This window comes from Mauremys mutica, chromosome 1 (genome assembly GCF_020497125.1).
Source record: "Mauremys mutica isolate MM-2020 ecotype Southern chromosome 1, ASM2049712v1, whole genome shotgun sequence".
In the NCBI taxonomy this organism is placed as follows: domain Eukaryota; kingdom Metazoa; phylum Chordata; order Testudines; family Geoemydidae; genus Mauremys; species Mauremys mutica.
Genome location: NC_059072.1, coordinates 94,315,237 through 94,333,692, shown reverse-complemented (window position 1 = coordinate 94,333,692; position 18,456 = coordinate 94,315,237). Strand labels below are relative to the sequence as shown.

Below are 18,456 nucleotides of genomic sequence, written 5' to 3'. Positions count from 1 at the left end.
CAGAACGTTATGGAGCCCTGCTCTCCTCCGCAGTAAAGTCAGTCACAAATGATGCACTGTTTATAATTGGATTTTGGAGGATCGTGGCCTTTCCCAACTGGCAGATAGGAAGGGTCATGCTGCTTGGTGCCAACACATGCCACCCTGCAGTTTTCCACATCCCTCCCCACCTGTGACTCAAGCACTGTTCGATGGTAGGATGATGGTAACAGCACATGGACTGGGTGCAAGAAAAGTCACACTAGGACAAACCTCTCTTCTCCTCTCCCCATCCCGTAGCACAGGAGAAACACACCTGCTGCCAGCCCAGTAGACTTCTCCTTGAAACTCCATTGCTGACTCACTCATGGAACAAGTTTGTAAGGTGTGCACTCCAGCCAGTAGGGAAAATGACTGTGGCTACTCCCATTCCAGAACGGGGTAGGCCCCAGAAAGGCCCAAGATTGCTGGCTGCAGAGGGAAGTGCTTGTCAGGAAAGGCATAGGAGAACATGGGAACCTCCCAGATGCCCCAGTTGCACTTGCTTTAGGAAACTGAGGAGCTTTATCTTCCAGCCGTGGGGTCTAATTGCTGGGGACCAGCCAACTTCAGCAAAATGTGCTTGTTTTGTGCAGGTCACAGAGACATGGCTGCAGCCACATGACCAGATAACAGGTGGCTGGTGGGGCCAAGAGATTGTTTGCTGAGATAACCCCCCCTCCCTCTCTCTGATCTCTGCAGGTCAGCCTGACCCTAGCATGGGCACCCATGACCAGGAGGCATGCGTGTGTGTGCGCGTGCACGGCTATTAACTATTCATTAGCATGAAAGAATATTAACTATTAACTGTTCATTAGACAAGAACTGGCATGGACTGTAGCACTGCTTGGGCTCTCTTCTGAGAATGCCAACAATCCAACGAGCCACGGAGACTCAAATCCTCTTTAGAGGCTGCCCCTTTAGATCAGGGCCGAGGCAGATTGGCAGAAGGTGGGGAGTGTGAGTAGCCTGCCCTGCTGTTGCTCATGTTGAACCTGCTCCAGAGATAAACAGAAGACTTTGCTCTCCAGCATCATTGATCTGGCAGCCTTCCCTCACTTACTCCTTCCATCAGCACAGAAGCCAAATTAAAGAGGACAGATCTCCTTCCTCCCACTGCTACAAGTCACCCAGCCAACAAGAGAGTGAGTGAAGACATGTCCCAAGCATGATGCCTGAACCGAGTCACAGTTGGCTGCCTTCCCTTTGTGCCCTCACCTCAATGGGTTCTAAAGAGAAAACCTCAAACACAAAAGCCACCATTGTAATAAACTTTTTATTGATAAAAAAATCCCCATATTCATATAAATAAGCCATATATGTAAAATACAAGTAGGTTCATTCTCTCTCTTAACACCTTTCCACAGCTTTAAAAAGATAAAACAGACTAAAGAACAAATGTATATTAAATCTCCAATGACTGACAAACTGGCAGCTCACATGGAGCTCCCCCATTACTACCAGCCTCTAAACAAGATATGGAGTGTGCAGAATCCTGGCACCCATGGTGTGCAGAGAGCTTTTGCCTCCCCTAAGGATGCATTCAAATGCTGTATTGAGTTTTCACCCACTCCCCCATGTGCTAGAAGCTGCAAACATTTTAGAGCTATGCCACTGCTCAGTGGGTGTGAAAAGGAGGGGTCAGTTTGCATAGCAACCACCCACTGGGTTTGGATTTCTAAGTTGTCACTTTCTTCTCACACCCAGGCAGCTCAGCTGTCATGTTCTTGTCCCAGAGAATGGGAGAGAGGTGCAGGAAAGCAGACTTAGCCCCCAGCACTGTTTGGGACAGTGGGGGAGGATCCTTCACATGACCTGTTCCAAAAGGTCATCCTAGATGGGGACAGAAAGAAAATGAGAGGGGAGAAATACTGTCAACATTGATCGTCGGGGCGGGGCAGACATTGGTCACCAGAACCTTTCCATGGTGTAGGAGGGACTTCAGAGAAGAGAGAAAATAGTGTGGAAAGATAGGAGAAGAAGATGGCATGCTGGATTAGCACCCTTTTCCCTTTCACACACACTCCTAGATCTGATGTATGGCTTCATAAACAGCATCCCACCGGATTACCTACCCACCAGATCCCTTCCTGCCTAATCTTATCATTTAAGCAAAGAGACACACAAGATCAAAGTGAGATACCCCTTGAACTTGGATTAGATAGCTCAGCAGATTTACACACGCACACACACACACACAGCGTATCCCAGGGAACTAGTACATAAGTATGAAAAAAAATCCCCACATTTTCTTATTAAAAATAAAGCCCTGCCTCAAGATTGTACAAAAACCTGTGAAAGGAATGAAGAAATCCCTTGTATGTGGTGAGCCTTGGACATGAGGAGATGTGTCAGGAGCACTTCCAGACACAAACAGCCAGGCTGCCGCCAAAGAACATGTACAGCAGGTTCTTCACCTCATGGGTGATCTCAAAGCCAAAGCCCTCACCAATCACTACATGCCACGAGGAGCCAAACTTCTTGTCCATTGTCTCTTTGATCATCTTAGCGGCACTCTGAGGAATAAAGAGAAAGAGTCCAGGAATATGCAGAGGGAGCACCACGTCAGAGATAGGAGGGGTGTGTTTGTGCATACAAATTCCCCACGGTTGCCCTCCCTTTAACATGACTCTCAGGAGGAGGGTGAGAGCTAGGGTGAGGTTACAGTACAGCAGAGCTCCACTGAGGAGCACCCAGACTCCTTTGCTGCAGACTTCTGAAAACCCAGTAGGAGATATTAGAGGTCTGTATCTAAAGCCTGATTCTCCTCTCACTCACACTGGTCTGAATCAGGATTTAAGTCACACAAGAATGAGTTTGACAGGAGAATCAGATCACTATTCTTTATTGTTTTTTGAGGGAATCCCTTTTTCCTTGCAGTGAATCAGCAAGACACAAGTTTTGGGACTGGGCCAGGGGAGCAAATGGAAGGTATGAAAAACTCCCCCACTCTCCCTTCTAGTTCTTACTCATTCCTAGCACTGAACATCCGTTGTAACAAACAGACTGTCCCCTGTTGCTCAGCCAGAAATCATCTGAGAACCAGGGATAAAGGGATGCACTAGGCCAACTATGTTAATTCAGGAGGGAGCATAACCCCTCTGCATGTGCAGTGCCCCCAAGTGATACTTGGATCAAAAACCTCCTCCCACTTCACTCAGAATACAGAAAGCTCGCTTACAAGAGGCCATGTGAAGCAGACTAAGTTAGAACAGGCCTGAGGCTTCTCTGATCAATGCTGGGAGCCTAGTCTGGGACTCCAGTCACCTTTCCTCCCCCTTCCCTTTTCTCCTTGTGCTCAGTGCAGGAACAAAGCAACAGAAAATTGGGACCAGAGTGTCTGACCTGCTTTCTGCCTCCCCCTTTACTCTTGCTCCAGAAGATTCCCCAAGTATGGAGACAGAGCGACTGCAACCAGCATGTCCAGACAAAGTAACCTTCTTAGCACTGACTGTTACCTCATTGTTGGTGGCGTATTTCTCACAGGCGGTGACGCACAGCTCCATGGCCTCCACTCGCATCTCCTCTGGCATGTCTGTGTGCTGGGAAAAACAAGCAAACAAGAGGGAGCTCAGCAACCCAAAGAGCTGGGCCCAAAACAGAAGAGCAGATAAGCTGGTGTCACCTGCTCCCTCCATCATGGCACGGCTGTGCCCTACATTCTTGGATACAAGCATAAAAAAAATAATCACACATGCTAGCTCCTCTGATCTGTACCGCAGAGGATGCAAGAGCATCACCCATAGGAGAGCTCAAATGCCAAGGGCTTGAGATCAGAAATAGCTCTGCCTTTGGAGAAATGTAAATATCCAAGATGGAAGAGGCTTATTAGGTCACCTCTTGTTCCTCCCTCCCTCCCAGTCAATGCAGAATTGTTCCCTGCTTATATTCCAACGATTCAGTGATTTAAGTTACAAGTGATGAAGTTTCCGATTTTTCCATTAGGAGAGTATTCCACAGCCTAACAGACTGAGGCTTTCCCTTTGCTCAGTTTCATCTTTCACTCCTAGTTGTACCTCTGGGATCCCCCTAAACCATTCCCCTTTCCCTTCTTGGTGTGCTTCATTGCCACACAGCCAAGTTAGACCTATTTAGGGCCGAATTCAGGAGTGCTGTGAGCAGTGGGGAGAGTTGGAGAAGAAAATGGGTGTAAGTGACAAAGCAACAAGACCTGTCCCAATTTGGCATTCCTTGTGTTTCCAGGACAAGCATGACACATGCAGTGAGTCAAGGTCTGCTCTCAATTGCATCAGTGTAGTCAATGGGAGACCAGAGTAAGTGAGAGCAGAATAAAGGGGTGTGAAGAGGGAGGTACAAGAGAAAAAAAAATAACTAATGGGGGAGTTAAGATAAAGGGAAGGTGTGTTAGTTGCTCTCCTCATTTCTTTTTCCTATACATCCCACCCTCTCCTGTACAGCCTCAACATGTCAGCTGCACTCATTTCTGTACAACCACTCAATGCCAAATAGGTAAAAGTTATGCTCCGTTACTACATTCTGAACAATTTATACCACTATTTACAACACTGCTGATTATAGCCCTGACACTCCCATGGAACTGCAACTGTTTATTCCAAGCTGAATTTAAGATTTATTTAACTTTTCCTCATAGATCATAATATTTTGTGCTCATATTGTGGTAAGAGTAGGTAGGCAGCCCTTAGATATTATTGCAATAAGCCCTACAGGGAAATCTAAGTTACGCATCATTCCCCCCTGTTCTATTATCTCATTGACTAGAGATGTCTCTTATCCAAGCTCCTCTAAAAAAAAAAACAAAACAAAAAACCCCAAGCTGCACAGAATACCCTGAATGTGGTGGGAGTGCTGTAAAGGCAGCATGCTCAGTGCTGAAGGAGTGGGGTCAGAAAGGGATTGTCCTAGCTCATTGTGGCTGACTGAGTGGCAACATTAATAAACTTTGGAACATGGGGAAATGGTAGGAAGGTGCAGCCCTCAGATAGAATTGGTATGATCTGATCATATTCTTGTAGCTACTCAGAAGTTGAGGACAAACTGGTTTGGAGGGTAGGTACGAATGAAATACATTTATCTCCCATCCTTGTACCTTGACATTCTCATGATCATACATGCCCACCCTTGTTCTTACCCTGATCAGCGGGAAGCTGTGAAGTCTTTTATAATCTGCCTCCTCCTTTTTCCCCTCCCCGGTGTCTGCCATGGTCCTTCCACTGTGACCTTGAAAGGGGACAGAGGTGCCTACTTAGGACCAGCCAGATGCTGCAGTGCAGGTGGGCCAGAGGGATGGAACTCTTGAGAATCAGGCAGAACAGTTTCAGCAGAAGCAGGAGGTTCTCTGCCCAAAGAACACTGCTAAAAAGAGGGGGGGAGGGGGGATAAGAAAGTTGAATTTTAAAAAGGTCCAGTTTGATCACTATGAGAAGCAAGATGTGAATCCTGCCACCTCCTCCATTGCTTACTGCTTCTCCACAGTATATAATTAACCTGGAGAACTCTGTTACAATTTATTACAGAGACAAAGAGCTTACAAAAAGTTGTCACTTTCTATAGTCATGATTTCAAATGTGCTGCACGTCTCAGGGGCACAACTCCATAAAGAGACATAGGGCTCTGACTTGATGGCAGCTTGGTTACTAGTGAGGGGTCAGAACACAGTGAAATTACAGCACTGCTTTCCAATAGTCAAACAGAAAGCATGGCATCAACCATCCTCTGCCTTAGGCTGTTGTCCTGTTCTTTTCAAGACACAATACTGTTCACAATGGGGCCAAAGTGTGCATGCAACAGGAACAGATTTTGTGTGCGTTTCAGGATGGAAATAGTTAATGGGCTGTTTTGGTTTGTTTTTCAACTTCTTTTTTCAACTCCAGGGTTTGCCAATCACAGGAGTGCCACATCAGACTCTGCTGCACCACATCTCTGGGCCTATGCCTGGCCAGTCGCTCAGAAGGTGACGCAGTCCTACAGCACTCTCTGATGGGCAAATTCAGAACATTTCACCTTGGTCTCTTCTCTGGTTCTCCTATCTGGCATAAGACACTCCCCTACCGCCTCAGAGAAAGCAGGAGCATCAAAAATGTATTTTGAAAAGAGGTCCTGACAAGCTAATGTTCCATCACTGGGCAATAACACACCCAACACCTCTCTGAGGCCACAGTAAGACCAGTCTGCAGACACACTAACTAAAGTAACAAGTACTAGGGCTACGGGTTCTCCCAGAAGGAATTGTGGGAGTTTTACACATCCCTCTGAAGTACTCAGTCAGCAGTAATCACAGATGGTGGAAGACAGGATAGCAAACTAGATGGTTGGAATGAGGCAATTCCTTTGAGTTGTTGTGGTGTTTCAGGTTAATCTCCCAAACGTCTCACCCACAACCCCAGGCCCCATGACACAGACAATCCTTCTCAGTGTCCTTCCTATACAGCAGACAGTTTAAACACACAACCAGGTTGGGAAGAAATGCTGTTGAGAGACATTTCATCCATAAAAGTCGTTTAATTTTAAATAGAGCTGGTTTATAACAACCCCACGGGAGCTTCCTTGGAGACCCGTTCCTGTTTGGCGGCATCAGACCCACTTCTGAGCATTGCGCCTCCTTCACACGCCCCCTGCTCCAGGCATCAGACCCACCTGACATGGGGGAGATGCGGGGGGGGGGGATATGGCCGGGAGGGAGGAAAAATAATCACACACACAGAATGTTTTGGGCCTTGGTGTCTTATGCTGGGATCCTCACTGGGTGATGGGCGCGGGCTGGGTTTCAGAGCCCCCCCCCTGCACAGAGCACAGTGGAGACTCCACTGGGGTGGCTGCGGCTATCAAGCCATATGAGGCCAGGAGCCCCCCCCCCCCCCATGGAGGGGCCCTGCAGATCGCACTGGCCGGGGGAGGGAGGGGCTATAACCAGAACCTAGAAGGGACTGGGGGGAGGGGACGGCGCTATCCCGGGCGGGGGCTGGACCCTGGCTGCGGCGGGAGCCCCGGCTGGGTGGGGTCCCTGGCTGGGGGGCGGGGGCCTGTCCGCTGGCAGGAGGGTGGGCAGGGATCTGGCGGGCCCGGGAGGGGGGAGGGACTCGGTCTCACCTGCGCCTCCTCGGCTCTGAACCCAAAATATCAGCTTCGCTTGGTTGTTAAGGAGAGAAACGTGCTTGTCTTAGCAACCAGCTCCGGAAGTCCCGCCTCCCCTTTCTCATTGGTTGGTTTGGAAAGTTCGAAACACCGTACTGGTTCCAAGGTTGCTCGATGTCGTGAAAGGGTCCTTCCTCCTCCTCGGGCTGGGGTGGTAGGTGTCCAATACCTGCCTGATCACATGTGAGCCCAAAGTATTGGGAGGGAGCCCTTATGTCAGTGGTTCAGGTTCTTGAGGGGTTGTGCTCAGAGCTTACAGCAGGCACTAGCCCCTCGGCATCACGAGATATAGCTCTCATGGCACCCTGACAACACAGTGCCACCCACAAAGCATAACGCTGCCCGTGACAGCATGGCACTCACCCACACTGCGATACCATGGTGCTGCGAGACTGCCACACCATGCACTTCCACACCATGGCACCAGGGTGCTGCAAGACCGCTGCACCATGCACTTCCATGCTGTGGCACCACCCATGCCATGACAGTATGGCACCAGAGGCCACGCAACAAAATCTACAGCGCTAGGCAACGCTTCCATGTGCCACCGCCCCATACCACTCAAATTGGCCTGGCTTCTGATCTGTCATGACAAGGGGGCGGCAGGTCAAATGGCAGGTCAAGCAGTTGTGAGTGGCGTTGCAACCTGGAATGCAGCATTGCAATATCACTCAAATTGTCCCAGCTGCCTCTCTGTCATGATGGAGGGGCCAGCTGGATCAAATCTGCCACCCTTGGCAGCTGCCCAGGAATCTGCTACCCTAGGCAGATGCCTAGCTGGTATATAATTAGAGCAGCCTCTGCATGGCCCTTTGAGACCTGCACGCCATCACATTGCCATGCCATGGCATAATCCATACTGTGACACTATGGCACTGTGACACCTCTATGCCACAACGCTATCCATGCCATGGTGCCACTGAGACTGGCAATTCATAAAACTGCCATACTGCCACAACACTGTGAGGCCATCACGCCAGGGCACCACTATGCCACAGCACTACCCACTCCACAATGCCTTCATGCTGTCACAATATGCAGACCTGCCATGCTGTGATGTCATGACACTTCTATGCCACCCCGACACCTTGTCTTCTCATGCTGACATTACCTCAAGGTTCCCTGTTCATTAGTCCTTAGCAACAAGATGATTAGCAGCAGTGCTGCAGTGCCACCTCCTTCCCCCTTGGAGGTGGGGAGAGTAATATTTTCAAGAGACAATTCTTCAAATAGACCAGGGCAGTTCTGGGCCACTTGAGGGCTTTATGAACTATTCACAGGCCATCAAGGTTTACAAATGGGTCCTTAGCCCAAAAGACCGCTATGCCTACCTTCATGCCTCCAGCTTCCATCCCGGGCACACCACAAGATCCATTGTCTACAGCCAAGCACTGAGGTACAACCGCATCTGCTCTAACCCCACAGACAGAGACCAACACCTACAAAATCTCCACCAAGCATTCTCAAAACTACAGTACCCGCACGAGGAAATAAGGAGACAGATCAACAGAGCCAGACGTGTACCCAGAAGCCTCCTACTGCAAGACAAACCCAAGAAAGAAACCAACAGGACTCCACTGGCCATCACATACAGTCCCCAGCTCAAACCCCTCCAGCGCATCATCAGGGATCTACAACCCATCCTGGAGAATGATCCCACACTTTCACAGGCCTTGGGTGGCAGGCCAGTCCTCGCCCACAGACAACCTGCCAACCTGAAGCATATTCTCACCAGTAACTGCACACCGCACCATAGTAACTCTAGCTCAGGAACCAACCCATGCAACAAACCTCGATGCCAACTCTGCCCACATATCTACACCAGCAACACCATCACAGGACCTAACCAGATCAGCCACACCATCACTGGTTCATTCACCTGCACGTCCACCAATGTAATATATGCCATCATATGCCAGCAGTGCCCCTCTGCTATGTACATCGGCCAAACTGGACAGTCTCTAAGGAAAAGGATAAATGGACACAAATCAGATATTAGGAATGGCAATATACAAAAACCTGTAGGAGAACACTTCAACCTCCCTGGCCACACAATAGCAGATCTTAAGGTGGCCATCCTGCAGCAAAAAAACTTCAGGACCAGACTTCAAAGAGAAACTGCTGAGCTCCAGTTCATCTGCAAATTTGACACCATCAGCTCAGGATTAAACAAAGACTGTGAATGGCTTGCCAATTACAGAACCAGTTTCTCCTCCCTTGGTTTTCACACCTCAGCTGCTAGAACAGGGCCCCATCCTCCCTGATTGATCTAACCTCGTTATCTCTAGCTTGCTTCTTGCTTGCATATATAAACCTGCCCCTGGAAATTTCCACCACTTGCATCTGAAGAAGTGGGTATTCACTCACGAAAGCTCATGCTGCAAAACGTCTGTTAGTCTATAAGGTGCCACAGGATTCTTTGTTACTTTAGGGCTTGTCTACACTTGAAAGTTAATTAAGATTAAGGCAAGATGTGAATTTAAAGACCAATAGCTGTTCCTGAATAACTCTCTGGAATAAGAGTGCTCCTTTGTTCCTGTTTAGCTTTAACCCACTTTCACCCATGGCTATGCCACTTCCTTAGCATGATTAAAGACAGTTGTGGCTGGAAGAGGGCTGCCCCTGTAGGGGAGGGGCCATTGCTACCTAACCTCAGGCTTTTGGCTTGAGAAGGAGACTTTTCTAATCAACCATCAAAATCTAAAGACCCTCAGCTGTGCATTCTGATCAGACAGATTGCAAAGACAATAGATCGTGAGCTCTACCATTATCTGAACCCACTTACATTTTTGAGCTAATGTTTTTTGGGTTTAAAAACATTTTTTATATTAGGCCCCCATCACTTTTAAATAGCAGAGAGTGAGGCTGGGAAGGGTCTGGAAAATCTCAAGCTTTTGAGTTTCTCATTGTAAACTCATTTGGGAGAAGCTTAAGTCTTTCATGTTGATGCTTTGGGAGGGGAGGAGAAAAATGCCCGTATGCCTGTGGGGTGAGGAGGGGCAGGGGAAGGGTGTTATGGTTCAGCAAGGAGATGGTGTGACACTAATTACCTCCCCCTCACCCCAGAAAAGACCTTTATACATTTAATTTTTGCTTGCTTTGAGGGTTTTCTATACCTGTAGTTGTCTATGAAATCCTCTGCGTCACCAAAGTGATACATCTCTCACTATAGAGTAGGCCTGGTAAAAAAAACAAAACACCCAGAATTTCTGTCCTGTTGGAAATTCTGAGATTTTTAAATTTCATTTAGTCCTGAATTGGGATGAATAGTTGAAAGCTCAGCATTTTTTTCAAAATGAAATATTCTGAAAATATTTTGTTGCCACCTAATGAAAATGTTTCATTTCAATAAGATTGAAACCTTCTTTCATTTTGACTAAAATATAATATAATCAAACAGGTTTAATGATTTCCCACTGAACATTTGGACAAAATCAGTATGTTCCTGTGAAACATTTTGATTATGTGGAATCAGCATTTTCAGATGGAAAACTATTCCTTCAAAAAATGTTGATCAGCTCTACTGTCCAGTTAGCCAAGCATTGACTCCCTTCTAAACTAGAGGTTGAACAATTTAATGGGGCCTTTAGGCTAGATTAGCCTAAAGTCAATATATGAATGGTGTCCCCACCAGCAAGCTCCAACAGGAACATCCTGGGGAGAAATTTAGCTCCCCAGGCCCAACTGCTAGGCAGGGAACAGGCCTTTCTACCGGGATGCTGTCCTTGCACTCTGCTTGCAGGCTCCATCTTTCATATCAGTTTTTGGCTAGCATGTGTTTGAAGCTTCCCCACCCCTGTCTAGCAGCTTGAAGAAGGATCTCTTTCTCCCCAGAGATAAGTGGGAAGGTGTAGTCAGATGCCCCTATCCCCAGCCTCCACATGGGTCTTCTTCCTCTCTGAATAACTTCAGTGCTCATCTAGGCTGCTGCTTATGCCTTTCCCAAGCAATGGTAGAGTGCCCTGACTCTTGACAATTTAACTGCTGGCCACAGGTTTCTAAATAGCAGCAATGAAACTGATCAAAGCTTTGTTAATATCATTTTCCTCTTTCCTGACAAAGCAGCAGAGGCACTGGAGCTGTCTGTCTGCAGACTCAGGAAGATGAAACTGCATTGGTCTCATTTGATTCACATTAGGAAACGTTTTCTGCCACCATAAAGGATAGAAACTTAATGCTGCCTCTAGTCCTTCACTCGTTTACAATCACTTCAGTTGCTTTCACCACTTGATGTTTTACTCATCTCTTCCCCTTTTTTAAAGTCACTGTTCTCTTGGAATGAGGCAGTAGCAGTACCCAGGCCATCCAGAGATGGGTAAAAGCTGGAGATCATCTCTTTTGCAATGGATAGATCATTAGGAGCAGGATCTCTGGGAGGAAGAAGATCTTTCTATTGCGATTTTGTTTCCAGGCAGCTGCTGTAAACTCTCCAGGGATGCAACAAACTCTAGAGTCAATTGTTGTTTTTTAAATGCTCTAATCCCTGTGTAGTTCACCCACCCCTGTCATTAAGCAGCAAGTTAGAGAGGATTTTTTCTTCTTCTTTTTTTTTCTCAATCTTTGATGATGCTGAGTGACTAGATCCCACTGTATGAAGGTTCAGGATATGACAGATGGGACTAGGCTCCTTCGGGCATTCAAAGAAAGTGGCCTGAGAGAATGCTTTTCAGGGTATCCATTCCTGAGGCCTACTTGCAAGGGTTAGTCATTGGCAGCCACAAAATGTAGGTGCTTCTTTGGGAACATGTGTACTCAGATGTGCATGTTTCCTAGTGGGGTGGATTGAGTGGCCACATATGGAGGGAAACTTCTTTTCTGAAATGTTGGTTTTTTGGGGGGGAAGTTGAGGTCTCTCTGGAGATCAGAGCCTAGATCAGCTGCTTCATTCCACCCAGACTTCGTTCAGACCAAAGTCTCTTACCTCTCTATTTTGGCTATATAGTGATGTTCAATAAAGAAAAAAATATCCTGCTGCATGGGAGGTGACGGTACCATGGTGTTTGTGGCATTGCTTTTTTTTTTTTTTGAATGGGAAATTTAACCATTAATTGCAGTAAATGTTGATTTTAAAAAAAATGGCCCCTGTTGAAAAATAGTCATTGCCTTTTGGCACTGCCTACTTGTCAGCTCCTAAATTATTAAGCCATGGAGGGTGAGTTCTGGATCCTCCAGCTAATGGGAGTTTTCTTTAGACGTTCATGATATCCTCCTGATCAATGGTCGTAAGCAAACGATAGACTTCTGTGGGTGTCTCTGCTCCAGTGTGGAGGGAAATCCTGAAGTTCTCTCCTCTTCCTGAACTTGGCCTCTCCTATAGCCTGTGCTGTGCAGGAGGCCAGATTAGATGATCACAGATGTCCCTTCTGACCTTATAATCTTTGACTCTATAAACTCCACAGGAGCTTCTCTAATTGTGTTTAGTTGGGGGCAATGGAAACCCTGGCTGACTCGCTTCTCACTTAGGGAGCATCAGCTCTTAGAGGTGTACTCTCTGTGCTAGAAACACATTTTGCATGGAGCAGTGGGAGCTCTCGAGCCAGTTAGGATAGGGCACTGTGATCTAGTGTTTCCCACGCCACGCGCTCTCTGCTTGGCAGGAGGTGATGTGATTCTGTCATGCATAGGGCAGCAAGATCTCTCCAGCCAGTTCACAGTGGGAGCTGTGATCTCGGTTCACTTGGGGCAGCAGGAGTTCTTTGGCTAGCCGACAGGAATGCCATAGTCGAGTTTCACTTGGAGCAGGGGCAGCTCTGAAGCGGGTGGATAGGGAAGTACTGTGTGAGTCCTCCAGTGGAGGACACCGGGAGCTCCCTGCCTAGATAAATTGGCTGGTGGGATCTTGTCTCACAGAAGGCCTGGAACACAGCGTAACGCTTGCCCTACCCTGCTCGCAAATGGAAAGTTGTCTGCTCCCTGTGCTGAGCGCTCCCGTTCTGCCTCTAACAAGCGCCACGGAGATAAAACTGACACCACGCCAGAGCAGAGAGGCTACTGGAACCTCAATTCATATCAGACCACTGGTTATCTAGTCCTGTATCCTGTCAACAGTAGCAGTAAGTAGCAGGTGCTCCCCAGGAAAGTCCAAGAAAGTCTATAATGAATAGCCAGCCCATCAGCTCTTCAGGGCATGGGCAGCCTACTATGTGCATGTGCAGAGCCTAGCACAATGGGACCCTAGACACAGCTGGGGCCTCTATGGGCTGCAGCAATACGGATAATAAATAGGGGATGTTTCTTCTACCCCCCTGCCAGTTAGTGGTTGGCTTATGCCCTGCAGCATGAGGGTTTATATCCCTTGTATTAGTAAATGTAGAGCAGTGGTGGGCAAACTTTTGGGCCTGAGGGCCACATCGGGGTTGCGAAACTGTATGGAGGGCTGGGTAGGGAAGGCTGTGCCTCCCCAAACACCCTGGCCCCCGCCCCATGTCCGACACCTGACTGCCCCCCTCAGAACCTCCGACCCATCCAACCCCCGCTGCTCCTTGTTCTCTGACCACCCCTAACTGCCCCCCTGGAACTCCACCCCTTATCCAACCCCCCCTGCTCCCTGTCCCCTGACTGCCCCAACCCCTATCCACACCCCCGACCCCTGACAGGCCCCCCGGGACTCCTACGCCTATCCAACCCCCCCATTCCCCATCCCCTGACCGCCCCCCCGAACCTCCACTCCATCCAACCCCCCCCTGCTTCCAGTCCCAACTGCCTCAACCCCTATCCACACCCCCGCCCCCTGACAGGCCTCCCGGGACCTTCTGCCCCTTATCCAACCCCCCCGCTCCCGTCCCGCGGGCCGTAGTTTGCCCACCTCTGATGTAGTCTCTTTTATCAGAGCTTATAAAGCCAACAAGGATGATTGTCATCATCTAATTTGTCCTCCTGTATAACACAGGGCCACAGGACTTCCAAAAATTAAATCCTCTTTGAACTAGAGCAGATCTTTTAGAAAAACATCCAGTCTTGATTGAAAAATTGCCGATGATAGAGAATCCACCACGACCCTTGGTAAATTGTCCCAGTGGTTCATTTTCCTCACTTAAACATGTGTTAGCCTGAAATCGTCTAGCTTCAACTTCCAGCCATTGGCTTTTATTGTACCTTTGTCTGCTAGACTGAAGAGCCCATTATCAAATTTTTGTTCCCCCTGTAGGTCCCCATATGGACTGTGATCAAGTCTAATCCTTTGTTTGATCTAATCCTTCTAAGCTCTTGGCCTCAGTGATATTTGTGGTGATGAGTTAGCTATGTGCCAGTGTACAAAAATATTTCTTTTGATCACTTTTAATAGTGTTGCCTCTCATGTTCATTGAATGACTCTTGCTGAGAGAGGGTAAAGAAGAGAGTTCACTTTATCTTCTCTACACCGTTCCTTGTTCTCTCTTTCTCTGTCATGTCCTCTTTTAATCACCTCTTCTCCAAGTTAAACAGTACCAGTCTTTTCAACTCTCGTCATATACAAGTCTTTCCGCCAGCTCTCTGAGCATTGTCCTAGCTCTGGATTCTTTTACTTCTGCTATGGCTTTTGACTTGGGATGACCAGAACTGAACCCAGTGTTCAAGGCGAGAGTGTGCTACCAATTTCTATAATAGCATTATTACATTTTCAGTGTAACTTTTATATTCCCTCCTTAATGTGTCCTGATATTTTGTTTGCTTTTAATTTATATATATATATAAATTGGCTGCTGCTGCACAAAGAGCAGAGGTTTTCACTGATTGGTCCACAGTAGTGCTGAGATCTTTTTCCTGAGTGGCCACATTTAATTTAGAACACAGCAATGTGTATAAGTAGCTCCAGTTATGCCTTCCAGTATGCGTTAACTTGCACTTGTTATCTGTCACCATGCTGCCTAATCAACTAACTTTTTTGGTCCCTCTGGAATTTCTGTTTTCAATAACCAACAAAATGTTGTGTCATCTGCACATTTTGCCACTTCACCTTTCACCTCCTTTCTTGATAACTCATAAATAAACTAACACCACTGATTCTAGCACAGCACTTTGGGGCACCTCATATTAACATTTTGCCATGTTGAAAATTGACCATTTGTCCCTATTGTTTATTTTCTGTCTCTCAACCAATTTCTAATCCATTGCAGTATTTTCTCTCTCATGCCATGACTATTTATTTCCCTCAATAGCTGCATATAGAGGACTTTGACAAATAGCTAATTAAATTATATCAACCAGGTTGTCTTTATACACCATTTTGTTGACATCCCCTAAGGATTCTAAAAAATTAGAGTGATGCAGCTTTCCTTTACACAACCTGTGCTGGTTTGTCCCTAGCATAGCATCCTCATCTAAGTTATATTATAACTCTACCTGGTAGTGATATGAGTGTAATTTTCCCAGGATCACTCATAGCACCTTTTTCAAGAGAAGTACATGTGCAAACCCCCAGTCCTCTTGTGCAATAGCTGGTTTTAATGAGATGACATATTTTTGTTAGCAGCTCAACTTCACTCCTCCATTCCTTCAGAGGAATTCCTTCAGGTGCTTTGATGAAATAGCATTGGGTGTTGGTGACTTGCTCTTCTTTGGTGGAGCAGTTTGCCCCAGCACCTCCTTTTTTGACACCTCAGTCTGATTGTGCCTCATCTTGGTTACCTGAATAAAGTAGGTCTGGGTGAAATCTCTCTCCAGCACTGTATGCAGTGAAGGATGATGGCAAAGAAACCAAGGCTGCTCCGCCTTATCCTCAATTGCTTCCCTTACTTTCTGGTAATACAACAGATGCTCCTGGTCTTTTGCAGGCTTCTTGTTTCTAATATTCTTAAGGAATTTCTTATTGATTTCTATGTCTTTGGCTATTTGCTGTTCCACTTGGTTCTAACCCTTCTAATTTCCACCTCACATTTTACTTGTGGCAGCCTATGTTCCTTTCTATGGCTGTCCCTTAGGTTGGATTTCCAGGTCTGAAGGGATAACTGTTTGGCTCCAATAACCCCTACAACCTTGTCAGTTAACCAGACTGCTTTGCTCCTTGCTTTCCGCCATCCTTTTTTTGTCTAGGAGCTGTGAAGGGGTCCACTCATTACAGGGGCAACTCCTTGTGACTGGGTCTAGGAATTAGCTCTCTCCCTGTCTGGTGCCCCCATTTGTCAATTGCTTATGCTGTGGCCTCTCTCCATGACTTGGGGTGCTCCCTCTTTGTGACCCAGCCCTCCGACTAGGTCATGATGTAGTCCCACCAGACAAACTGTCCAGATGCTGCCTCAGACAGTCTTCCAGTTCACATCTCCTGGCCCTAGACCCCTTTGCCAGTGTCTGGTAGGGGAACCTGGGGCTGCCCGCTATTCCGGTTCCAACCCAGAGACCCTATGACTAGCAGACTCAAACCTATTGGAATTTACTGGGCATCTTCCTACCTCACCTCTCTAGCCTAGCCTAGCCTATCCCTGGTTTATCTCCTAGCCTATCCCTGGTTTATCACCAGAGATTTCTTTGCTCTCCATGGCTACTCCACTTGGTACTTGTGTGGGGCAGATATCCCAGCACAGGGGCTGTGACTTTGATGAGCAGCTTGCCATTGACTTCAGTGGTGCCAGGATATCACCCCAGAAGCCTCCAGGAGGAGTCTAAGGATTGTAGTATCCTGGGTTTTGACTTTAGTGTCTTTTTGACTGGTTTCCTCTTTATTTCTTTAAATCCCCTTTTCTAACGTTTAGCACCACAGTGGTCACTTTTGGATGATGTCTCCCCAGAAGATGTTGCTCTAGTTCTATGGAGATCCCTATTTCTTAGTGGCTCCATTATGGCTAGGTCTTGAACCAGCTCCTGTGGATTGCTAAGGAGTAAGACTCCAATTCAGCAAAGCACCTAAGCACATGCTTACAGGCCAGATCCTCAAAGGCATTTAGGCACCTAACGTTAATTGATGTCAATGGAAATTAGGTGCCTAAATCCCTTTGAGCATCTGGGCCTAAGTGCTTCGCTGACTCAGGCCTAAGCTGAGAATAGCTTCTCTTTGGCTGTGGTTGCCACAGACATAGCCTTAAAATTTCCCACCCGAGTTAGCACCAGACACAGCTCCACTAGCAGAAGCAACAGTGGAAGAGCTTGTGCAGACTGGCTGCCAGTATTTGAACCACCATCTCATCTAGCCCTGCTCAGAGCAGGTTTGGATGATACTGTGGGTAAAACTAGCAGATGCCAGTGCCTCGTCTCTACTAGCACCCCCACTATTGCTACCCCTGGTGGAGCTGTGTCAGTGAGAGCAATGGTGAGACATATTAAGGAAAAAAGTTTAGCGTAGGCCCAGCCAGCGTTTGCTTTCAAACTAGCTGTTCTAAGAAGTTTCTCCTGTAAACCATGTCCCAGTATGACCAGTTTATGTGTGGGTAGCTAAAAACACCAGTTATCACTGTTGTATTAGATTTCTTGCTCAGCTGATCTCCCTCAGCATGGGAGCACATGAGCATAACACATACACACATACTCAATGTTATTTTCTGATCGAGAGGCTGGTAGCACCACCCTCCTTGTAGATTTGTGTTCTAGCATTTGTATTCCTACTGCTTTCATCGGATAGTCCTCTCTGTGCAGAAGTGTTCTCTTTAGATCCTATAGAATCTTTTACTCTTCCACTTGGGCCCCTAGTCGGTTCTTCCTGTATAGTTTATACCAAAGCACGACAGTATCCCATTTGATTTTGTTTGTTTCAGAAATGTCTGTTATAACAAGCACCTCTCTCATGGCCAGGCATTCTAGTTCACGTCTGTTTTGTCTTTATGCTTCCCACATTGGTCTATGAATATTTATAGCTGTTACTTGTGACAGGGCACCTATTTTAATTAGCCCCTTTATCTGACACCCCTGTTACTTTTCTAGAAAGTCCCTCTTTGATCCAGCTCTGCCTCTCCTCCGTGGCAGCTGAAATTTCTGTCCTATTATCAAATAGAGTGTCAACTCTGTAGGCCTGACATCCCCAACAGAAACCTTGCTCCAACCTGAATGTGCTTTGACAACTGTCAGCTTTCTCTCTGCTTGTAGGCTAAATAAATCTTGGCATTTTGCTGCACCAGCAGCCTGGTTCCACTTTAGTTAAGGTAGGGCCCATTACTTCTATAGCAGCTCTCTCCTTTCTCAAAAGTGCCCCGGTGTCTTGCATTTAGACTGTGAGCTCTTTGGGCAGGGATCCTCTCTTTGTACTGTGTTTGTACAGCACCTAGCACAACAGGTCCTGGTCCAGGGCTAGGGCTCCTAGGTGCTACCCCAATACAAATAATAGATACATACTATAAACAATGTACATTAGCCCCTTCTTCTTTATAATGTTTTCTCATCCATGTGCTGAGTCCCGGATGGTCCTTCTGTCTAGCTTGC

General features: G+C 47.1%; 1 protein-coding gene across 4 annotated transcripts; it reads right to left on the bottom strand.

Moving 5' to 3' along the window:
* Nucleotides 1–1,281: 1,281 nt before the first annotated feature.
* On the bottom strand, nt 1,282–8,414 carry DNAL4 (dynein axonemal light chain 4). 4 transcript variants are annotated; one of them, XM_045002260.1, is made up of 6 exons: nt 8,243–8,414; nt 7,087–7,304; nt 5,129–5,352; nt 3,477–3,560; nt 2,468–2,534; nt 1,282–1,851 (listed from the first exon to the last, which is right to left on the bottom strand). In XM_045002260.1, the coding sequence occupies exons 3-6, from the start codon at nt 5,198–5,200 to the stop codon at nt 1,847–1,849; spliced, it is 228 nt and encodes a 75-aa protein (XP_044858195.1). In that variant the 5' UTR covers nt 5,201–5,352; nt 7,087–7,304; nt 8,243–8,414; the 3' UTR covers nt 1,282–1,846. The 4 variants fall into 4 exon arrangements, with proteins under 4 accessions (XP_044858195.1, XP_044858192.1, XP_044858194.1 ...); XM_045002257.1 differs by having other exon boundaries at nt 1,285–2,534; nt 8,243–8,411; XM_045002259.1 differs by having other exon boundaries at nt 1,285–2,534; nt 5,129–5,349; nt 8,243–8,411.
* Nucleotides 8,415–18,456: the final 10,042 nt, after the last annotated feature.